This window comes from Pipistrellus hanaki (assembly GCF_964339955.1).
Source record: "Pipistrellus hanaki genome assembly, chromosome: X".
NCBI classification, from domain to species: Eukaryota; Metazoa; Chordata; class Mammalia; order Chiroptera; family Vespertilionidae; genus Pipistrellus; species Pipistrellus hanaki.
The window spans coordinates 45,462,947-45,488,316 of record NC_140524.1 but is presented as its reverse complement, the minus strand read 5'-3'; the positions used below and the strand labels follow the sequence as shown (position 1 = coordinate 45,488,316).

At 40.4% G+C, this 25,370-nt stretch overlaps 1 protein-coding gene and 1 long non-coding RNA gene across 2 annotated transcripts in view; both read right to left on the bottom strand.

The window, feature by feature from the left end:
* LOC311615240 overlaps positions 1–25,370 on the bottom strand; it is a 974,758-nt gene that overhangs the window by 472,237 nt on the left and 477,151 nt on the right. The window lies entirely within an intron of this gene.
* Positions 20,268–20,624, bottom strand: KCNE5 (potassium voltage-gated channel subfamily E regulatory subunit 5; the record flags this gene model as incomplete). Its single annotated transcript, XM_084870837.1, has 1 exon — positions 20,268–20,624. The coding sequence occupies one exon, from the start codon at positions 20,622–20,624 to the stop codon at positions 20,268–20,270; it is 357 nt and encodes a 118-aa protein (XP_084726963.1).

The window sequence follows — 25,370 nt, the reverse complement described above, 5'->3', positions numbered from 1 at the left end:
AGTACTCAATAAATCTTAATTATTACTAGAACATTAACTAATGTGTCATTTGTGTGCAGAGCCTTAGATCAGGTGCTGAGCCTTAATAGCCAGAGGGTTTCTTTACACCATCTCTAACTCCTCCCCATGTCTTCTCCCTGCCCCCACCAATGCTGGATCTAAAATCCTATCTGGTCTTAGAGTGTTCTCAGCTGTTTGCTCATTTTCCACCAGCCTGCTGTGGGTCCTCTGATCCACATTGCCTTGAGACACACCTTCACTTGGATAGTGAAGTAAGTATGAGAGCTCTCACACAGGATCCTCTCTTCCAACTCCCTGTGGAACCAAGAAAGGATACCAAATCCCATTTGTTAGGCCTTTAGGGGTGCTTAAGGAAGCCAGCAGCTGCAAATGCTTAATATTGGGAGTTTTCTCTCAAGCATATTCAGTTGTTGGGTGTAACACTAGCCTCCTTCCTCTGTGAAATGTGTGAATGTGCTATGGTCAAACATTCTGCCTATTGATTCTCTCACATTTCACTGAGTTGATCCTTCTCTGAGCCCATTAACCATGAATAATAGGCACTTGCCCTTTCCCATGCAGCTAGACCCCCACAGATGGCCAAGAGTCATCATAGTTTACCAGCCATCCCTTGCTCCCCATCTCTGTTCAGAATATGCTATTGTATGTATGAAAATGTGGGATATAAGAAGGAAGCCAAGAATTATATCTTTGAAACATTACTGGTTTGCCAAAATATAAATATGATGCAGCAGAATATGTCCAAATGTTCCCCAAATAGACTCATTGCTGAGGCTGTGCTCATGCCTGGGCATTCCAAGAACTGGTTTCACTCTCCAGCTTCAATTCTCTATCTACACAGAACATGGTGAGGAGTTTTCACTTGATATAGTGCTGAGTAGTCAATCCTTCAAGATTAAAAAAGCTCTTGATTTAGAGGACATTTGTTATGGAAAGATTTCAGTCCCCTTTAAGGAATCTCCTCCCCCTCAGTTTTCTCCTGCCCTCCTCCCCAGCCTCTCTTCAGGCAGGTTACAGTCACTATACGGATGTACCTGCATGTGGTCAGCCTAGACCATCCTAGGCAACCATAACTTTCCATATTTTCATTTATTTTCTTCAAGTTGCTCAAAGTAGACATGCTTATTTTTAATTACTTATCAGCCACCTCACTCCTCCTCAGTACCCACCAACATGTCTTTAATATACCCACCCCTGCAGCTCCCACTAGCTGACTGAGTAGTGCTCTCCTTGTGGGAGCCCATTGACCACCAGGGGGCAGCTCATCCACCGGTCGATTTGCATATTATGCTTTTATTATTAAGTCTAATTACAAAAGCTAAACATGATTATGATCAGTATGCAAAAGTTACAGAAACATAGTTTAAACATTAGAGGCACACCAAACAAGCCTACTAGTAAATTGAGGGATATTAATAAAATACTTGACCAGTATTCTTCAAAATTGTCATCAAAGGTCATCAAAACCCAGGAAAGCCTGTGAAACTGTCACAACTTTGAAGGAGCCAAAGAAATATGATATCTAAATAGAATGTGATATCTCAAATGGAGGGAAAAAAAAGCACTAGGGAAAAACTAATATAATCTGAATAAAGTATGGACTTTAGTTAATAATGTCATATTAATATTGAATCATTAGTTGTGACAAATATATCATAGTGATGTAAGATGTTAAGAATAGGGGAAACTAGGTATGGTGGTATACAAGAACTCTCTACTAACTTTGCAATTTTTCTGCAAATTTTAAAATATTCTAAAACTAAAATTGTATTTAAATAATTTCAAAGTTACAGAATGGAGTGAGATAGAGACTGACTGGGATGGGCACGAGGAAACTTTCTGGAGTGAAGATAATATTCTATGTTCTGATAGAGATTTGGGTTACACAGGTATATCCATCCGTTACAACCTGTTGATTTACTCACTTAAGCTTTGTGTGATTCACTGCATGTAAATTTTATTACAAAAAGAAAAAAATCTACAAATAAATATTGAAATCCAATAAATAATATGCATAGTGAAGCCTTTTGGGAAAAGTATACTTATTTCAGCAACTTATCTTGAAGTTAAAGGGAATATAATACTTTAAAATATAAGATAGATTGAAGGGATGAGTGGAGGGATAGTAAGAGAGATATGTGAAAAAGCATGTAAAGTAAAATGTTAATGGCAGAACATCGGTAGTGAAAAAAACTTTACAAGTGTTTCTAGTTTTCTATGTTTTAAATTTTTTTATGATGCAGTGTTGAGAAAAATTTGCAAAAAGACCTAAAGTAGAAAGTCCTTATAATCTCCCCTCTCAATAATAACCATTGTTAAATTTGTTGTATATTTCTCCACATATTTCTCTATATTCTACATATATTTTAATTATTTTATTTTATTTTCAATTACAGTTAACATTCAATATTATTTTGTGTCAGTTTCAGGTGTATGCAGAGTGATTAGACATTCATATAATTTACAAAGTAATCCCCCCAATATTTCGAGTACCCACCTGGTACCATACTTAGTTATAACATATCATTGACTGTATCCCCCTATGTTGTGTTACATCCTGTGATTATTTTGCAACTACCAAATACAATACAACTATACACATACAGTCATTCACTCATTATTTTCATGTAATCATTTATCTTGGATGTTTTCCAATATCTTCTTTTTAATGTGGCTTCATGATAGTCCATCATATGTTTACACAATAATTTTTTTCAAGGAAATTTTAGTTGTGCACAAGGGTGTTTGTTTATTACTGTTACCAATTTTGAAACAGTGGATATCATGACACATATCTTTGTGTACTTGTATGAGTATATTTGTGGATAAATTGCTAGAAATATTTTAGTTTTTGTAAATGCGGTAAGTGAAAATATATTAGTAGTTGTTTGTTTTCATTCTAATTTTTATATTAGTGATGTTGAACATTTTTTCTATGTATGGCTTTTTGTAGTTCTTATGTTAATAGCCTACTCATTCTTTTTGCCTAATTTTCTTCTCTGTTTTTGATTTGTAAGAGCTCTTTGTATAGTAAGTTCATTGTAATATGTGTTGTAAATATTTTTGTCTTTTATATTTTCCTACAATTTAGCTTTCAAAATCTTTATTTTGGAACTATTTTTCACTTTCTTTGGTCCTGCCAATTTCATCTTTTGTGTATGGCTTTTGTCATTCTCCATCTTCTTTCTTTCATATAAAACAGCCTTTTGAAGTAGCTAATACATGTAAAAGGTGACATTAGTTCTGCCATGATACACAGAAGATGATGAAACACTGGAATTGAACCCAGGTCTTCTCAGTTCTAGTCTACTACCTTTCTCATTACCAAGAAAAAGTAGAAATAGTTATCTCAACTTAAGAGAAAGGAAAACTTCTTTCTCTATGCCTGTTGCTATAGCCCGTGTGTTTTTCTATACACAAATAAGCTGCCTGTCCCATATTATACAGTCATGCCTACCAATCTCAAAAGGGTCCTCCTATTGTTGCACAATATTTGGGATTTTTGAATTAGCTCTTTCAGACCTTCTCCAGAATAACAATTTAAAATATTCTTCACTTTTACCAAACCTGTGATTATCATCCTTCATTTCCCTGCTCTCTCATTTCACAGTGAGAATAAAAATTCAGGTGGGAATGTTTAACTGCCTCCCCCACCCTTCCTAAATCATATAACTAGGTAGGGCCCCATCTAGAGCTTCCTCCCCATTCCTGTCACAAAAGAGAGAGGAGGGGGTCCCAAGAATTCCATTCCACTAACTCCAGAATGCAGTTTTGTTATCCCCCATCTCTTTCCTGTACCTTCACCTCTCCATGTCTATTGACTCTCCTCTCTGTATTGAAACATATACAAACCTCTCCCCTCTTAAGAAAGAAATGCAAACGCAAACACTTTTCTTCAACCCTAGGTCCTCCTCAAAAACCAACTTTCAATGAATGACTGGAGTTTGATGAAGATTCTGAAAACTTCTACAGCTTGTAGAGATACAGACCTGCATAATAGATGTGTCTGCCCTCTGAGATTTTACAAGATCCCTAAATGTATTAAAAATCCTGAAAGAATAAATCAGTAATGTTTAGGAGAGTTTGGGTATTGTGAGTGTTCTGTTATATTCTTATTTTTAAAAGACAATATTTGTATGGGGGTTTGTGGAGGCTTTTAAATAGAGAGGGGGGAGGAAGGGAGGGAGGGAGGGAGAGGAAGAGAGAGAGAGAGAGGGAGAGAGAGACAGAGAGAGAGAGAGAGAAAGAGAGGGGCTAGAGTTTATTTGCTTTTTTAGATGTTTAGAGAAACTGAGTCAGGGAATGGCCTGTGATAAGACATTTCTCCTTCAAAGTTCTGATTCTCTACATCACATGTGTCAAACACAAGGCCCGCGGGCCAAATCCAGCCCGCCAGGCCTTGCAATGTGGCCCGCACCGCGCTGTCATCACTGCACTCCGCTGTCAGTTTATGACATTGTCAGTTTATGACTGTTCAGTAAACCATTCGGCCCACGATTTAGGCTGGATTTTAGATTTTGGCCCCTTCTCTTATTGAGTTCTACACCCCTACTCTACATAGTTACTCACATACAGAGCTCTCACAAGCTGTACCTGTTTTACTATTCAGATAATGATTTGAAGGGCCTTCAGTCTTAAGCTGCTATAGTTTGAGTTTAACCTCATGACTTGAGGCAAGTCTGAAGTGACTGGGTGACTCAATGAGGTTTGACTCAAGTATGGTCATCGCTGATCTCAAGACCCTAAGATTTTCCTTAAGCCTCTACCCTCAGCCTTGTCTCTATTCTCCTAGATTCAGCATTATCCCTCTGTAGATCAAATGGCCTTTGTGAGAAGCAGCACAGCATAATGTTTATGAACACTGACCCTAAAGTCATTCTGCCTGAGTTCCAATTCCCCCTCTGTCACATGCTAGTAACTTTGGTGAGTTATTTTATACCTCTGTTTGTTCATATATAACATGAGGATTTATTGAGATCATGTGTATAGAGCACTTGGATGAGAGTTTGATAAGTAGTGAGCCTCCTGTAAGTGTTTGCTATTATAAAATCTGGACCCTCTGGCCCTGACTTTCACCTGTTATCCAGATCCACTCCAACTGGTTGCTTCATATATTCCCCTGAAAGTCTCTGAGAAACTCATGTCCATAATTGTCTTCATGTCTCCTTCATTGCTACCTGTGCAAGATTCTTTCTATTTACTCATCTCTGTTAGAGAACATGCTATCCAAACCTAACAAGCTTGACCCTCCCATCTCACTCACCATAGATATTCTATCAGTTATATAGCCCTGCCAGGTCTACCTTTTCAAATTCTCTAATGTGGGTGATGAAGATGTTCTGAAGTTACAGAATCTGTATATTGTATTTTCTGTTTGCCACCCGAAGTGAAATCTCCTTTCTTTACCATTTATCCTCTTTTACCTCCCCCACCCCTTTTTTTCTGATAATCACCATATTGTCGTCTGTGATTTGTTTTTCTTAATCCCATCACATTTTTCATCCAGTCCCCCCAACCCACCTTCCCTCATACAGCTGTCAGTCTGTTCTTTGTATCTATGTGTCTGTTTCTATTTTGCTTACTTATTTGTTTGTTGATTGGATTCCACATATAAGTAAAATCATATGGTACTTATCTTTCTCTGACTGGCTTATTTCACTTAGTTTAGAACTCTCAATAGAATTGTATACTTAAAACCTATATAATTTTATTAACCAATGTCACCCCAATAAATTCAATAACAATTTTTAAATGTTCCAAAATTGATGATAGTGCTCGTTGCATACCATGTGAATGTACTGAATGTCACTGAGTTGTACAATATAAAGTGGTTCAAATGATAAATTTATGATAAGTGTATTTTACCACAGTTTAAAGAATCTGCCCATGTCACTCCACTGGATCCATAGCCACTACCATCTCCTCTGGAATACTGTCATAGCCTCCTAACTGGTTTTCATGCTTCCATTTTTGCCTACCACCAAAGGTACTGATTTCATAGGTCTGAAGGTAGAACCTGGGAATCTGCTCTATTAACAAGCATCCTTTAGAGAGTGTACTGAAGTTTGGGAATCACTGTCTACAGAATGAAGCTCAAATTCTTTAGTCTGGCAAGATATATCATGTCTTCCCTAGTGTGTCTCTCTTCCCCTTTACTTTATTTTTTCTTTTCTCTTCTTTTATTTTTTAAAAATTTCTTTATTGATTAAGGTATTACATATGTGTCCTATTCCCCCATTACCCCCCACCTCCCATTCATGCTCCCACCCCCCTGTTGTCTGTGTCCATTGACTATGCTTATATGCATGCATATAAGTCCTTTGGTTGATCTCTCTCCCTTATCCCACCCCCCCTTGTCCCCTATCTTCCCTGAGGTTTGACGTTCTGATTGATGGTTCTCTGTCTCTGGATCTACTTTTGTTCATCAGTTTATGTTGTTCATTATATTCCACAAATGAGTGAGACAATGTGATATTTATCTTTCTCTGCCTTGCTTATTTCACTTAGCATAATGTTCTACATCTCCATCCATGTTGTTGCAAATGGTAAGAACTCCTTTTTTACTGCAGTGTAGTATTCCATTGTGTAGATGTACCATAGTTTTCTAATCCACTCATCTGCTGATGAATTGTGCTGCTATGAATATAGGAGTGCATATATCCTTTCTGATTGGTGTTTCTAGTTTCTTGGGATATATTCCTAGAAGTGGGATCACTGGGTCAAATGGGAGTTCCATTTTTAGTTTTTTAAGGAAACTCCATACTGTTCTCCACAGTGGCTGCACCAGTCTGCATTCCCACCAGCAGTGCATGAGGGTTCCCTTTTCTCCACATCCTCGCTAGCACTTGTCCTTTGTTGATTTGTTGATGATAGCCATTCTGACAGGTGTGAGATGGTACAGCATTGTCGTTTTGATTTGCATCTCTTGGATAATTAGTGACTTTGAGCATGTTTTCATATGTCTCTTGGCCTTCCTTCTGTCTTCTTTTGAAAAGTGCCTATTTAGATCAGTAGCCCATTTCTTGATTGGGTTGTTTATCTTCTTTTTGTTAAGTTGCATGAGTTTCCTGTTATTTTATGTTTTCTTATTGTTGCTTTATATTTTGGGCAAAAATGATAACTGAGAATGAACTGAGGAGTAGGATTAAGAGAATCATCTGAACTTTAAGAGAAGAAAGGGAGAATTCTGATTTTAGATTTTAGCTCAAATCCTAACTTCACCACTTACTACCCTGTTTCCCTGGCTTTGTTACTCCATTCACAGTGAATGATTTTGAAGGGGCAAGGATATAAAAACATTCTAATCAGACAGGAAATATTTAGCAATCATATTCATGAATCTCAATAGTGGGAGCAAGAGTGAGCAGACCATAGGAGACTTTTTCTTTGACTTATTGTAAATTTTCCTCATCAGTGTTAAAAGGGATTTGCTAATCTATACGAATAAAAGCCTAGGTGGTTCTCAAATGTGATGTCATCACAAGATGGCCACCACAAAGATGGCCACCACAAGATGGCCATTACAAGAGGGTCGATACAAGAGGGCTGCCACAAAGATGGCCACCACAGGATGGCCACCACAATATAGCTGCGCACACAGTGGAGGCGGGCCTGGAGGAGAAGGTGGATGGTGGCAGGGGAGGGTGGTGATGGGTGATCAGGTCAGCAGTGAAGGGCAGTTAGGGGCAGTCAGGCTGGCAGGGGAGCAGTTAGGAGGTGATCAGGCTGGCAAGCAGAAGTGGTTAGGGGCAATCAGGCAGCTGAGCGGTTCGGAGCCAGTGGTCCCAGATTGTGAGAGGGATGTCTGGCTGCCAGTTTATGACCCATCCTGAAAGTTGGACACTCTTCTAGGAGTGCCAGATTGTAGAGGATGCAGGCTGAGCTGAGGGACACCCCCCCTCCCATGCACAAATTTCATTATCCGGTCCTCTAGTTAAAAATAAATGGAATTACCCTGTTTCCCCAAAAATAAGACAGTGTCTTATATTAATTTTTGCTCCCAGAGCTGCGCTAGGTCTTATTTTCAGGGGATGTCTTATTTTTCCATGAAGAAGAATATGGTACACATTTATTGTTAAATGAAAATAAAGGAAATTTATTACCTGTATATGGTACGGCAGTACGGTAGTTGTCAACACAAACCAGACAAACTGTGAATCCTACAGTATCAAGAAATTACTCATTTAATGACAATCATGTCATCATCTTCTGGAACATCATCATAACAATCCAATTCCTGAATTTCCTGGTGAATTTCTTGTGACTCCATTTCTTTCAGAATCAGTGGACCAAATCTCTCATGTTTAGCAATAGCACTGTCTTTAAATGAGTACTTCTTGTCAAGGTAGCCTGCTCACAGTGCATTTGCATTGCAACTGCCAGTGATTTTCTCCCATGAATTCTTCACCCAAGTCACAACTTCTTGCAGTTTAGGTTCCACAAAGCTTCCACGCTGATTTCTCTCCATTCTATTTCCAATGTAGTCATTAATTTCCATGCGCAAATTGTCTTTGAATGGCTTGCAATATCAAGAGTCTGGAGATAGGCCGTCATTCCTGTGGGAATCATTATCTGATCTATTTTTCTCTCCTGAAGAAATGTCTTCATGTCTTTAGCGCGGTGAGTGCTGACTGCATCCCAGACTAGCAGACCTCTTTGGCTCCCTTGCATAACAAGCAGCAGCATTAAATCGACCCACTTCCTTATAACTGCTTGTGTGGCCAAGGCTTTTTCAGTTTCAAGAATAAAAACGCCCAAAACACGTTCAATCTTTTCCTTCTTGCCCTTGGAAATGATTAAAGGTGATATTTGAGTGCCATCCAGACGAATTGCCAAAATACAGGAAACACGTGCACTTTCGTAAGCAGTGGAGGGAAGTACACTAAGGAGGCACCCCGCTGTTCAATTGTTGTTTGAGATGATTGGCCCATAAACACTGCAGTTTCATCCATAGCAATCATGTTGGAAAGATTGTATTTAGAGAAGTCAGCATCATCAATAAAGGACTTGAATGCAAGTGCTCACTTAATAACTTAAGTATCTTCCAACCTAAACAATGTTGTACCGGTAGATCTTCTTAAAGACAGTTCACTTTGCTGAAGGAAATTATCCAGCCAGTGTTGTGATGCTTTGAAGTCTTCGGGGGCTATGTCAAACTGTGGTGCCATTGCAAGGGCAAATTCTTGAATCTGAGCCCTATTCACAACCAAAGCCTTTGCACTCCTATCAACAACCCATTCACAAATCAGGTCTTCCAGCTCGGAAAATAATGGTTACTGACCTGATCCACACTTGTGCTTTTTAGCATTTCCCTTGTCCACTTGTTCAATGAGGTTACCATACTCTGCTCGCCATTTTCGGACCAATCGGATACTCAACATCTTCTCTTTGCAGAAAGCAGTAAGATTTTGGCCCCAAGAGTCTTCCAGGATTCCTTTCTTGTACTCCACAGAGTAGCTTTTTCTTTTTGCGCTTATTTCTAGGGGTAAAAAAAAGGAATTGGGGTATCAAGGTGGGGGGAGGGGAAATCACTTAATATGATACAGGGGGGATTAGAGGGGGGAATGAAAATGGCACAGGAGAATCAGAGGGGGGATTACCATTTTAGTAACCTCTTTTTATCCTCCTGTGTCATTTTGATTGCCCCCTCTGACCCTCCTGTGACATTTTAAGTGATCCCCCTCCCCACACCCCTGCGCCACTGAACACCTTCACCAGACATCCCCCTACCCCTTTATCAGACATTTACCCCCTGGGGCCTGCCTAGGGACTGTCACTGGGTTTGCTGGGGCCTGGATCTGGGCTGGAGCAGGGTCTGCCACTGACTGAGAACCTTCAGTCATCATAAGGGCCACTGCGAGCATCAGGTAGTGTCACCAGAGACAGACCAGCACTCACCACGTCCAGTCCTCTCTAATCCTCCTGTTCTTCTACAGGCATCTGCGAAAGTCTCCTCCTCTCTCCTGCCCCGCACTCGCTGCTCACTCTAACCTCTGCTCTGCCTCCACATAGCAGTGACGTCAGGACTCTGCGTAATGTCACTGGTTGCTAGATGCCAGTCGGGGCAGCCAGAGCGACCAGTTTATGTAAATTAATTTTCATTCTGAGACAGAGCCTTGGGGGGGGGCTTATTTTTGGGGGATGCCTTATATTTCACTCAGAAGGAAACCTGTAAGTAGGTCTTATTTTCGGAGGATGTTTTATTTTCAGGGAAACACGGTAGCTATATGACACAAAGAAAGTTACTTAAACTTTTTGATTCAGTGTCCTTATCTGTGTTTTATTTTTCTTTTTAAGCATTATGCTACAATCTGACTGTGAGATTAAGTTCAATGCCAAGAGTTTAGTATTTGCATACTTTTACTTAAAGGAAATAATGCATGTTAAAGACATAGTTTTTTAATAAAAATCAGAGAGCTCTTTTCTCAGAGCTTAACTCTATGTGTGGTCCATATCAAGATCTAAGTACATTTTGTGCTGCTACTGTTGGTATTAATATCATTAAAGTTGGGGCTAAGATCAAACACATATGCAGAGAGCTTAATCTTGGCAAGGTGAAGGAACACATCCTCTTGAGAGCTGGAAGCATTTGAGATGGCTATGTGGAAATATCTCAGATGGAAGTTGAAGAAGCTCTTGTCAGTTGGTCTCAATCATCTCAGTAATGAAGGAGGTGAAGTCATCTCCTGAGAATGAGGGGTGTGATGGGAGTGGGGGCTTGAGGTGATGGCAGGAAGTTTGGAGCAGCTGCTATAGGGAATGTGATAGGGAGTCAGCAAGTGAGGAATGAATGGATTGTTGAACAGCCATACTGTCCAGCTTAGAGTAGAGCATGCATTGGCAGTGAACCTGATAAGCAGGGTTTCTCTAACAGCCAAGAATGGAAACAGTCACCTTCAAGGGGTCACACTTCTTGCATATTAGAAAGGCAAGAAGAGGACAAAAGTTAGGGTGGTAAAGGATTCTTGAGTAAGCACAAAAACAGTGGAAATATTTATTCTTAAAAAGAAAGACCCACTCGTTTATTCAACAGATATTTGACTACCACATACTGTATAAATACTACACAATTGCCGGGGCATGGCAGATGTTATAAAGAACCAGACACACACAATCCCTGCATTCAGCATATATCCCCATAAGAACTTGCACAAAAATGTTCATAGGATCTTTGTTTATCATTGTGAAAAATGGGAAACACCCGAATATCTACCCTTCAACAGATGAAATGACAAATAAATTATGGTACATACTGCAATTACTCAGTAATAAGGAGAAAATAAATATTGATTCATGTAAGGACATGGGTGAATCAGTATGCTGAGTAAAAGTGCACACTGCATGACAAAATTTATATAAAATTCTAGAAAATGCAAATTTAAAGCAACAAAAAAACAATCAGCAATTTTTTGAAACAGTAGGAAGAAGGCAGAAAAGATCACAAAGAAACTATTCGTAGTGGATATATTTATTAACTTAATTTTGGTGGTGATTTCACAGGTGCATGCATATGTCAAAAATCAACCATTATATATTTTAAATGTGTGCACTTTCTTATGTTAACTATATCTCAAAAAGTTACAAAAATAAATTATAAATATTTCAAAGGGACCTACAATAAAATTTATAGCCCATAAGGGGGAGGCTTATAGATAATAAACTAGTAACTAAACAAATATGATATTTTTAGATATTTTTTAACTTCTGCTGTGAAGTTAAAATAGCGTTATTGGATAAAGAATAGGGTGGGGACAGAGAGAAAAGAGCAACTGAATTGGTCAAGGACAATCTCTGGGGAAGTGGCATTTGAACTGAGACCCGAATAATGAAAAGGAAAAAGCCATGAGAAAATGTGGAGGAAGAATATTACAGGCAGAGGAAACAGAACATACAAAGGCTCTGAGACAGAAAGGCACTTGATGTGTTCAAGGAACAGCAAGAAGATGGTGTAACTTGAGTTTATTGAACAAGAGGGAATGGTATTAGGAGATTACATTTAGAGAAGTTGGCAAGGGTCAGTGAGGCCTATAGACCATGATAAGGAATTGGGATTCTATTCTAATTGTATGGTTAATCCAATAGAGGGACTTAGGTAAAGATGGGACACAATCTGCTTAATGCTTTAATATTGCTCTGTCTATTGGGTAAATAACTGCAGGGGGTCAAGGGTAAATGAATAAGACCAGTTAGGGATTGTTATATTAATTATAATGTGTGGTAAATCTAGGGTGGTAGAAGTAGAGTTTATGAGAAATGATCATATGTAGAATCCCTTTTGAAGATAGAGTAAAAGGACTTAGTTCCTAAATTGAATATGGAAGGGTGAGGGAAAGGGTATAAGCATTATGACACCTATTTTGGCTTAATTATTTACAAAAAAATGGGGAGGATTAATGTGTCAATGCCCTCTAGCCAATGACAAACAGGAACTAAACTGTAATTGAACAAGTTGGATATATTACTCATGGCAGCAAGGGAGATTTAAAACCATGGAGAATCATAGATATATAAGTAAAAGTGCTAGAAAGGACTTATTATTGGATTGGAGCTTATGTTAGGTGATTTTAGGCAGGATCAAAGGAAGCAAGTGTTCATTCTAGATTGGATGCTATTAGGAAGTGAGGGTAATTATTTGATTGGGTATCATTTTTTTCTTTTGGGGGAAGAGAGAGAGAGAGAGAGAGAGAGAGAGAGAGAGAGAGAGAGAGAGAGAGAGAGAGAGAGAGAGAGAGACCTGTTATTCCACTTACTTATGCATTCATTGGTTGATTATTGTATGTGTCCTGGTGGGGGATGGAACACATAACATTGGCATATCAGGATAATGCTCTAACCAACTGAGCTACCTGGCCAGGGCTATGGTTGGCTATCTTAATACATCTTATGTAGAATGAAGGAAAGGTAGAGTGAGTCTAAAGCCGAATGGGTAGAGAAGTAGCAGTCATTAGATTAGCCAGGGAGGAAGAACAGTTAGCATTTTGTGAGTTTCACAGTAACCTAATTTTTGTTTGCACTTAGATAACATTATAAAATGGTCTTTTGTCTTACTCTATCATGCTCACAGAGACATTTTTTATCATTAGACTAGTCTGATGTTGATGTTCTGTGAGATAGTTTATATCCAACAAGAGTATAACATGCCCTACCTGTGAATAAAAGGCCAGCTTCTTACCAATAGTGAGGACTAGATGTAAATGTCAGACTAGTTCCCAGATCCTTTTTTCTTTTTCAAGTAGAAGAACTTGGGGATAAGGGACTCAAAAGTTCTGGTTTGGATATGCTAACCTTAAGACAGGTTTAGATACCCAAGTAGAGATGTTAAGTAGTCAGTCAGATGTGCAAGTCTGGAGCTCAGAGTAGGAGTTTAAGAATAAAAAGTACATACAAAATTTGGGTATCATGATTGTAAAGATGATATTTATATATGAAGATGACATTTTGAATGTTGGAACTAGTTGACATCACCAAGGTAAAGAGAATAGATGGTTAAGAGAAGAGGTCCCAGAATGGAGACCTCAACAATGAAAGGTTGAGGAGATGAGGAGGAACCAACAAAGGAGACTAAGAAGGAAAAGGACTAGTGAATAAGGAGACAAACCAGGATCCTGAGCTATTATCAAAGTCAAGAGAAAAGTTTTGCCGAAACCGGTTTGGCTCAGCGGATAGAGCACCGCTCTTCGGATTGAAAGGTCCCAGGTTCGATTCCGATCAAGGGCATGTACATTGGTTGCGGGCATATCCCCAGTAGGGGGTGTGCAGGAGGCAGCTGGTCGATGTTTCTCTCTCACCGATGTTTCTAGCTCTCTATCTTTCTCTCTTCCTCTCTATAAAAAAATCAATAAAGTGTATTTAAAAAAAAAAAGAGAAAAGTTTCAATGAATGAGTGACCAATTGCATTAAATGTTGCTAAGTAGTCATAGAAAATTAGGAGTAAGAACTGAGTATTAGATTTGCCAATATGCAGGTCATTGGTGAACATGACAAAGCAGTTTTCATGGTGTGATATAGATGATAACCCTATTGTAATGGATTTGAACAAGACTGGAAACTACCATTACTAAACATGGTAGTCACTATGTTAACTATTCAATCTTTACAACAACCCTGAGCTAGGCACTGTTAATTACTCAATCTTTACAACAACCCTGGGAAGGAGGGAGTATTTCTTACATCCAATTTATAGATGTAGAAAGGAGGCTTGTAGGTTAAGTAAAATTCCTGATATTACCCAGCTGGTAAAAGGCAAACCACAGATTTGGACTCAGGCAATCTGGCTCTGGAGCCCATGCCCTGGGTAGTATAATAGTATGCTTTAGTGAATGATGGAAGTCAAAAGGTAAAGATTCTTGAATTGACCAGGCCCCTAAGCTTGCTAGAAGAAAAGCCAAAACCGCCAAAGGATGGTGCCATTTACGTAAAATATGGGATAAAGACTAACCCAGCTGATTTCCAGAGCAGCCTCCTCCAAGCAAGGCTTGTCATTTGACTATGGCCTTGCTTTGGTACAGTTGTATAGGAAGATGGCAGGAAAAGTATAGGAACTAGTCCTCAGGGGATCCATTCTAATATTTCTTCCTTCATTAACCTCAAACAGTCCCCTCCAGTGTCCAATGGACAGAGATATAACTGGGGAGAAGGCTAAGGGCTTCTTTCCCCTTCTGCCTCTCTCAGTTACTTCTATCTTCATCCCTATCCCACCCTCCACCCTAGGTTATTCACATGGAAATGCAGGTGTTCTCCTAGATGGCTGGAGGTTGCAGTCCTTCCAACACCCCCAAAAGTAGTGGGGATAAGGAAAATGTTCTGTACTTAAGCTTACCATAATGAGTGGCTGCCAGAGCAGCCTTACCCATATCAGATTTGAGAATCTTATGACAAACTCCCTCCTTCATACTTCTCTCCCTTATTCAGTATCTTAAAACCACCACTAAAAATTCATTCATTGAATCATCACTGGAATGAATAGCAGTCTAAATGAAAATGAATAAGATCATTGGACCCTGGCAGTAAGGAAGGAACAATTTCAGAGAACTGGGACTGAGAATGGCAGGGGAAAGTTTGAAACAAAAGTAAAAATAAGATAAATATCAATCCTACAGTTTTGCCAAGTTCTGGTCCTGACCACAGTACCTCCAAGGGATTAGCCTCATGAGAAGAAGAGCAAAATTAACATGCCCATTGATTCAATTCTTTCTTTCCAGGTATGCTGGAGTTGCAACTTCTACTAGATCACATCTAGATCCTAAAAAGAGCCAAGAGGAGATCCCCTGTCTTTCCAGGAACCTGAGGTGTTTCTATCAATGGGCATCTTGTGGATCAGATATATGGGAATTCCTCAAATTCCTACTGAAATGTAGTCATACATGGACACCATAGTCCTCCCCAGAGTTCTAAGAGCATTTGACAGAAAGAGTAAGATGTTATTTTCCCCAGCTGGGTAGTTCAGTTGGTTAGAATGTTGTCTCATACAGCAAAAGGTGGCAGGTTCGATTCCCATTCAGGGCTAATACCCAGGTTGCATGTTCAATCCCCAGTCACGCAGGAGGCAACCAATGGATGTTTCTCTCTCTCTCTCTCTCTCTCTCTCTCTCTCTCTCTCTCTCTCTCTCTCTCTCTCTCTCTCCTCTCTTTAAAATAAATAATTAAAAAAACCTAATTGCTCCTTTAAAAAAAAAAAAAGGCACAAAAAGTAGGATGTGATTTGAGAAGCTGTGGGAAGTACAGTACACCCCAAAACATAAACATTTCAAGATATCTTTCCTTCCAGATTCCACTGAGATCCACACCAGAGACATTTTTCTTGGATTTCACCCTCACATTGTTCTAAGTGATCTAGTATAAAATATGAATATCTTAGAGGAGGTGTCATCTGAAGCAATTAAGTCTTGCTGCTTCTATATAAAGTAATTTAGTGCTTGCCTTTTTCTGTGGCTTTAAAGGACACTATGGCACCATAACAGGAATATACTTAACACTTCTAATCTGTACACTTTTACAAATAGCTAAGGTGATAAATTTTACATTGTGTATATTTTATATATATAAATTTATATATATAAATGTGTGTGTGTGTGTATATATATATATATATATATATATATATATATAGTGTACATCTATCTTTCTATATAAAAGCCTAATATGCAAAGTGTCCCCTCAGGAATTCTACTGACCAGGAGTTCTATCACTTACTATGATATGCACTGACCACCAGTGGGTGGCACAGAATTAAGGAAGGCCGCTGCCAGCAGCTATGAGATATCACCCTGTATAATCTGCACTCTTTTAGAGGATGAAGCCAAGGCAACCAAGACCATGCCCTTCTTCAAATCACAACTGATGGGGGACTGAATTGGTAACCTGGTCCCATTTTCTAACATCTTGCACAAACAGAAGAGTTAAATTAATAGTACTATTTGGCTTTCTGGAATGACTGTAGGTTGTGTCAAGTAATAAAAGGGGCTGAGCGGTGACCGCCCATCTAATGTCTCCTAAAGCCATTTTGAAGGATGGTTCACCTAATATTGACTATTGACCAATTTAACATATTCACCCTTGTTGGTCCTCAGTCATGCTCTCTTACATTCACAGAGCACTTTAAATTGCTCTTCCTCCTACTTCCCTCCTAAAGCCCACAGCATGTTATTCTTTCCATTCATTTTCTTCCCTTATGCCCTCTCTCAGTCACTGACTTATGTCTTCAAAATCTATACTGCAGTCCTGGTAGAGCCCTGAAAATACAACATTATTGTCATAATCTGTTCAAGGCACTGTGGAGATTTAGGGAAATGGGTATAGAATGGGATAATGAGACAGTTATGCACAGATTCTTGGTCATCCACGATTCTAAGAATGGGTTAATTAGGCTCAGAAATATGGCAACTAGTGGCCAAGTCTCTCCAATCATCTTTTTAAGCAATGAACATAAACTTTACATATTGAAGAATTTACTCTTCCCTCTTCCCCCACACAACTTCCCAAAGAAGGAAAATTAAACTATAAACTGAACATCTTATGCTTCTATAGCTGATGTACTTTCCCTAGCCTTTCCCCACATGTTATTTCACTTGACCTTCAAATTCCCACCAGTGGAGTCGGGCCCAGAGAAGTTAAATATTTCACTCTGAGATCAAAGACTGCTAATTAATAAAGCTAATGCTGGACTCCAGTTCCTCTGATTCTAGCCTTGCGTTCTCTCCAATGCCACTGCACATTCAGGCAAGATTGTTTAGAAAGTATTTGTTTGCTGCTACAAATCATGTGCCAATCTTTGGTTTCTAAAAGAGATGGCAAATTGGAACAAAGATGGTAAATACAAACAAATGAGAGATCCCATTTATATCTCACTATAAAAGTGAATCAACAATGCATAATTATGTCTGTAATGGAAGAAAAACTTCAATTTCTTTTTTCACTATTAACACTTTCAGATATTAGAACTCAAAACAACTTTTAGTCAGACTTTGTTCCAAGCCTCAAGTTCCAAGTAAGGGATTGTGGATCTTCTTAATTATTATTAATGGAGCAAATATCTGAACCTGAAGTGAAACAGGATCTGCTTACACAGAAGAGAGAAATAGACTGCTCGGTGGGTTGAAAAAAGCAGACTCTAATTTATTAGAATCACATTAAGGAGAAGGCTGACATTTTCCCAATATGTACAGTCATCTCATGCTACTCAGGAATACATTATCAAAACTGGAGGCTAGCCAAACATCTAGTTTTGCTTTTTTCTCTATATATTTTGCTGGACACAAATGATCACGTCAATGCTGTTGACACCTCCACTGGGTGGTAGAGTGTCCAGACTTCTGGGAAACTTCATCATCTGAAACACAGTTACATCCTTTAAAGTACTTGAAGAAAGCTACTGGCAGTAAAGGAAATCACTCTTCCCAGGCTAGTTCACTTTTTTTTCCACTGGGGAAGTTCTATAGCTACTCTTGCTACATGTTCTTAATGAATAACCTAATCATCATAAAAAGCTTAAAATATTTTAAAAACTGGGATTTTTTTCCCTGTGGGATTTGTTTTACATAGCTGGCACATTGATGTTTGTCATAGGCATTGTCTGAACTATTCCCAGCTTCCTTCCTTCTTTACTTCCTTCTTTATTTCCTTCCTTCCTTCATATGTTTAATTAATAAAACAATCTTGTGTCCCAAATTATGATACATAAGTGACTGACATCGTTGTACCTGAAATACATACACTATTCTAATTATCTGTTCCTCAGTATGCCAGATAAATGAGGGGCACTGTTGCACTTGAAATACATTTCTGTGGAATGACCCCTCCAGAATGCATCTGGCATGGCTAAATATATGTGCCCTCCCTCCACACACCACTCAGGCCTTCCTGCCTGGCCTGGAGATGATTTCACAACATCCTCTCTTCCTATCATTGTCTGGGACTGTTGCCCAATCCCTGGCCCCCACCTGCAAGATAGGGGACTATCTTAGTGCTGAAACTGGGACTGGAGAGGAGCCAATGGAGTAAGGCCAGTGCATCTTCAAGGAGTTGACCCTGGGAATGAAAGATCATTTAACTTATTAATAGCTCCAGTAAAATACCAGATGGGCTACAAGTTCAAAATCAATGCCTCAGACAAGGTTTGTGTATTATCAATGTATTTAAGTTACATCTTTGTCCTGCTATTACTGAGAAACCACCAGTATTTAAACAAGTTGGCTTAGTGTTAAGAGGTGAATTTGTGTATTTGATGAAGACCAAACAGCTAACATCAGGTATAAGCATTTAAGCCATAAGCAGACAAGTTTCTGATGACCTTCTTGAGACAAGGATAATAAATCAATAAATATACACTTCTAAATGTATCCATTATTGGTTAAGATTGCTTAGTTCAAGCATTTCCCTCTGACTTAAGATTTACACTATTTGGTGACCTGTTTCTCTTCTTAATAAACCCTTTGTTTGTGAGAGTTACAAAATTGCCTTCTTAAAGTTAACAGTGATAATAGCTATGATAGGTATGAGAAGTTTTTTAAGTGTATCCTAAAATACTGCAAAAGGAAAGTGGGAAATTCATACTTAGAAAGTGCTTCAGAATTAAGGAAAAGTATAGTCATTTTAATTTTTGAAACACTTGAAAAATAACCTATTTAGCCATATAAACATTTTATTCACCCATAATCACATCTATCCTATTGGAACTGAATATGTAGATATAAATATCACCACAATCCAAGCTCCAAATATAAGCATCATTTCAAAAACAAAAAAACAAAAACCCTTCTCTAAATAGTACTGGGTCTCAAGGCTGGGATCTTTGAGAGAAGAGTCTTAGGTTATTGTTTAAACAACCTTTATTGCCTGCCTCTGACATTCCTCAGGTTACAGAGCAGGGGGCATCTGAGCCTTGCATTCCATGGATGAAGCATACAGCTGACAGATCAACTAAACCAATAGAGGAGAAGCATTTGGAGGTATTGGGGTGATTCACCCAGCAATGATTACTCATCGCAGAAAACGAATGGCAAAGATACTAAAAATCAGGCAAGTTACCTTTGGGGTGACAACTGGGTGCAAGAAAACCATACAATTGGATCATAGGTCTTCTCTCTTCCCCTTTGTGCCCCTCTCCCCCTTCAGTCTCCATTATGTCCATTCTATTCCACACACTGGTCCTAATGTTCTGCTAGCTCCCTGCTGAAAGAGGGAGGGAAGGAAATTATATCTGAAGTCTCTCCATTTTTGTTGTCTCTGTCCCTAAGGCAACAGGAAGCTGGAGGTGCTGCAGCGGTGCCTGGCAGTGATGGCAAGTCCATTGGCTCTGCAGAGTGAGCAGTCCTTGGCAGCCAGCCTCTGGAGCAGCTGCCAGTTAGATGGCCCAGAGTTCTAATAGACTTCAATGCCAAGTTTTGGATGTGTTGGATTCAGTTCCCAGAGGGCTTGAGTGGGGGCTGTCTGAAGAAAGAGAGCAGAGGCAATTTTAATGCAGTTGGATGTGTGGGGTGAGAATGGAAGAGAAAGTCAAGGATGGGGGGAAGCAAGAGAGAGGAGAGAGAAGAGGGAGAAACTGGCCCTGATCATGCTTCTTCCAAACAAGGTTTTTGGTTTCTCATCACTGTGTGGGCCTTAGGTGAGGCAAAACCTGGAAGAGGATGAAAGGAAAAGGCAGGGACCGAGCCCAGGAATAATAAGAGAGATGAAGAAGGAGCAAGCCAGCTGAGCTGCTGTTGTAGTTCTAGACCGCCTCGGTGTTCTGGGCAAAGGAGGGCAGTTCCCTAGGGGCAAGCTGACGGCGTAGCTGCGCCCAGGGCGCCTCCTGTGGCCCACTGGTGTCCGGAGCAGGCCTGGGATATTTGGTTCTTGGCCTCGATGAGCTTGCGGGAGTGGGTGTAGGCCAGGATGAGGCCTCCAGCCATGCACGCGTAGAAGATCATGATAAGCAGAATATAGAGATAAGCGTCATCGTCCTTGGGACTGGTCACCTCGCGGCCCAAGAAGGTGTCAGGCACTACCCCCATGCCCCTGTTGGGTCCTAGGCCAGCGCCCAGGCCACTGGCGTTGCCCTGGTGGTGCAGCTCCAGCAGCAGGCAGCTCAGGAGGGTTCGCAGCCTCTGGCTCTCGCTGCAGTTCATGGCTGTCGGGGAGACGCAGGGCAGTTCGGCTCCAAGACCCTACTGACCTTTCCCCCTGGACGAGGATTAGCAATGAGCAAGGCAAGCACCCCAGTTCTCATGCGGGCTAGGATATGCAGCGGCTGGGAGTGCCTGCAACTGGGGCCTCCTTATCCCTGAACCCTTGCCCCTCCTCCCCTTCTCCACCACGCCCCTTCCAGTCCCAGGATGACTCTTTTCAGGATCTGGCTGTCTGGCTGGCTCCTGGCTCCAGGTAATGGGGACAGCTGATGAGGGGAGAAGGAGACAGGAGACAGGAAGGAGTGAAGCCTGGAAGGGGGAAGGGGGAAGGGGGAAGGGGGAAGGGGGAAGGAGAAAGGAGCAGGGATAGGAATGCGCGAGATCCTAGACATCACAGGCTGTCAGGGCAGCTTGCTGGGGCCATGTCTGGACCCTAAGCTTCATAAGAGATTTCCTTCCAAGTTCTGGCCACCTGCCCTGCAGGTCCTGCTTTGACCCAGATATAACATCTGACCCCAAAAGCAATCCCTGCCCTGGGGTTCCTTCAGCTTTTCAGTAAAGCATTAGCTGAGAGCCCTTTCGTCTTCTTATGGCAATTACTATCATAGACAAAGACGCTGGCCTAATTTTTTAGCCCTACTTCCTTCCCTCAGTGGAGGACAATATCTTATTCAGAAGACACTTAGACCAAATTCAGTGACTGAATGGTTAAGCACTTGCAAGAAAATCCAAAGCAGGATAGGACTCACTGGTCTTCCAATAAAGTTTCTGATAATGTACCTTGGAAGTACCCTTTCTCTGATCTCCTGACATGTTTTTAGAGATGCCTACACATCTTAGCATGTGAGTGCCCCATCCATGATGTGACCCCATTTTAACAAGGTAAGCCATCTTCCCAGAAAGGAAAACAAGTTCTTTCATTAAAAGGAGCAGGGACATTAAACTGGCCCTTTGACTACACTGTCTAGATGTCTCAGGGTCTGAATAGTGCCAGTTCTAGAAAATATACTCACTTCTCCCACCTGCATCCAGTTAGGCCAGCACCCACTGTACCTCTTCATAGCTTGACGACAGGTCTTGACCCTGCTGGGTTGTGTGGCAGCCATTTTTTTTTCCCAGAGGGAATTTTTCTTTTATGGGAAACAAGGCAATAAGACAAAGATCAATCCATAGTATGTCAAACTGGGAACAGATTCAACTTCACAAAGGAAAAGTGCTCAAAGGAATTGATCTGTAGACAGTATATAGGGGAAAAATGAGGTAGTTCTGGTCAGATCTGGTTGCAAGTGGTTGCAAAGTGAGAATAGAAAGAATGAAAGAAAAGTATATGCCTTTATGAAAACTTTGAAAATTAATCTGCATGTTCCAGAGCATGCAGTCCAGGGGCCATTTAGTCTGCAGGTGCTATGGTTTAAAAAGGAAGGTTTTCTGGTACCTCTGCCTATCATCCCCTCAGGAACTACAGCCTTCTGTTGTTGGGGCATGTGCTTGGCACTAACTATATTTGGGGTCTCAAACAGAACCTTCCTTGCTTAACAGCCTCTACCCAGGTCTCAGAGACATTTCACATGACCCTGACCAATGGATCCCTCCTAATCACACTGCCTAATGTCCTCACTTCAGAGGGACTCAGGGAAGAATTGATAAAGTGATTTGGCCTGACAAATTCCAGAAGGTACAGACAGGAAATTCTCAAAAAAGTACCAGCCTAGGGATAGGACTGTTAAGGTAAAAGACTCTTCTTAAAACATGCCCAGAAATCTCTAGAGATTATTTGTTGGGGGCTGGGGGCATGGAAGAGGAAGTCCCTTCATTATAGCATAAAAGGAGTCACTTATACTTTCAACAGTTCATGAGTTGTTTTTATAAAAGGAAACCACTTCAAGTGGTTAAGTAACAGAACTAGAATAACAAAGCTTAATCTTGTTCTTCTCAGTCCTAACACATTAATCTTGTCACATGGGTGGTATGCATGAGTTGCCTCTATTTCCCAATCTTGAACTTTCTAGAATACAGAACTTTCTGCTAAAACCACTCTGTAAATAAATTCAGTAACAACCTCCTGACCAAATTCAAGGGTTTCTGCTCAGTTTGAATGTTTGACCTCAAGGATGAATTTGATATCATCAAACCGCTTACTTCTTCCTGTAACTGTACTGCCCTGGCCTCTCATGACATTGTAGTCTCAATTTTCTCTTCTTATCTCTCTAAACCATCCTTTTCTCTCTCCTTCACTGGCTCTTTCTGTTTCCTCTTCCTAATAACTATTGGAATCCTTGGAGACTCAGTCCTCAGCTATTCTCTTTTAATATCCATTTCCTTGGAAAGTGTCTCTTTACATGGTTTCCACTACCACTTGGCATATATTTAGGCAATTTGAATATCTAGCTCTGATTCTTTCTTGGTAACATCTCTCAGATCCACCTGCTCCTTCCTTTCTGGTTTTATTGTCACAAGCTTAATCCAGGCTCTCATTACCTCAGGTCAAATATGCAAACTGAGAGTCTTCTGGCAGATCTGCCTATAACTCAATCTACCCTTCTATGAATAAAATAATTATTCAATCAATTCACCTATTATTCACAAACTCAGAGTTTTCTGCATTGCTTCTTTTTAAAAATATTTTTTACTGATTTTTTTTTTTTTTTTTTTTTTTTTTTTACAGAGAGGAAGGGAGGAGAGTTAGAAACATCGATGAGAGAGAAACATCAATCAGCTGCCTCCTGCACACTCCTTAATGGGTATGTGCCCGCAACCAAGGTACATGCCCTTGACCGGAATCGAACCTGGGACCTTTGAGTCTGCAGACCGACACTCTATCCACTGAGCCAAACCAGTTAGGGCTTCATTGCTTCTTTAATAGAAACTCATCTTTTTTTTTTTTTTTTTTTTTTTTTGTGGACCTTAAAGTCCTCACCACCAATAGACACCATCTCCTCACCTTTGCACTTGTAGAACAGCATATTCTCCGAGTTTCTCTCCATTACTCTTTGATTTTTGCCTTCTTCAAAATTTATTGAGGGAAGCTTTGCTTCAAACCTTTGTTTGTGTTCTCAAAGTACTTATACTCCTCCTTGTAGTGCCCCAACTTAGACTGTAGCATTCAATGCAGAAAATTTTTAAAATACAGAAAAACACCAAGAAAAAAATTACCAGTGTTGTATGGATACACACACACACACACACACACACACACACACACGCACAGAGCTCACACATGATTTTGTATCCTATGTTTTTACTTAATGACATATTGCGAATTTTTTTCTATATCAGTTCTTATTTTTATAACATCATTTTATTGTCTACATAGTATTCCAGACTATGAATCTATCATTATATATTTAAATTACCTCTTACTATAAGATTTTTTTGTTATTTTTAGTATATTGTTATTAAAAACTAGAGGCCCAGTGCACAAAATTTGTGCCTGGGGGGGTGTCTCAGCCCAGCCTGCACCCTCTCCAATCTGGGATCCATCAGGGGATGTCCAACAGCCAGTTTAGGCCCAATTCTACAATCTGAGACTGCTGGCTCCTAACCACTTGCCTGCCTGCCTGCCTGCCTGCCTGCCTGCCTGATAGCCCCCTAACCACTCACCTGCTGGCCTGATTGACGCCTAACTGCTTCCCTGCAGGCATGATCATTCCCAACTGCCCTCCCCTGCTGGACTGATTGCCTCCAACTGCCTTCCCCTACAGGATTGAGGGGACTGGGGGCTCCAGCTGAATGAGGTGGGGCTGAGGGGACTGGGGAACTCCAGCTGGATGAGGTGGGGCTGTAGGGACTTGGGGACTGAGGCTGGATGAAGCATGGCTGAGGGGACTGGGAGACTAAGGCTGGATGAGGCACACAGTGCTTGCTGCCCCCCCCCCCCATGGGGCTGAGGGGACTGGGAGAGTCTGGCTGGATGTGGGGCGGGGGAAGGGGGGCTGAAAGGACTGGGTGCTGCCATATGGTGGCTGTGGGCACTGCCATCGTGTCAAGGCATGGCAGTCCATTAGCATATTCCCTCTTTATTAGATAAGATAATGTTTTAATGAACATGTACATGACTAATTCTAATTCCAATAAAAGAAATAATTACCAGAGAAAAGGTACATTACTACTTTATAGAAGACTAGCATTGGGAGTAGGAGATAGGTAGAAGGGTGTGGAAACAGGAATGGAAAATAATTATAAAACTTAAAAAAGCCCAACCCTCAGGAAAACAACAACAGGTGTGTGTGTGTGTGTGTGTGTGTGTGTGTGTGTGTGTGTGGAGCGGGGTATTCTGGCTTTCTTTTCATGCAAGGGGCTTCTGTGTGTCCCTTCGATTCCCAGTCCCAGGCCAGGGCTGAATAGCTCAGCTGCTAACTCCTTATTTCCACCACACTTAATGTAACTGCAAATTCATCAAACAAAGATGAGTCTCCTTTCTTCCTACCCTTCTGTCCCCCTTCTACATCTGCTCTATACCTGTGGAATAATCATCTATTTACCCATCTTCAGAAGTCATTTATTTCCTGGATAGTAATCAAATATGTTGACAAAAAGAAGTAATTTATAATCATGTATTTAGACTTTCAGAATATCTTGGAAAAGGTTCTATTCCATGCCAAGGTTGTTTTCAAATTACAATTGAGGCGCCACAGGTGAGGAAATTATTTCACCAGTTCTTGACACTATGAATGCTTCCTGCCTGTAGTGAAGTTCCATGAAACTTGGATGAATTGAACTGAGTTGAGTCTGGATGGTTGCCAAAGG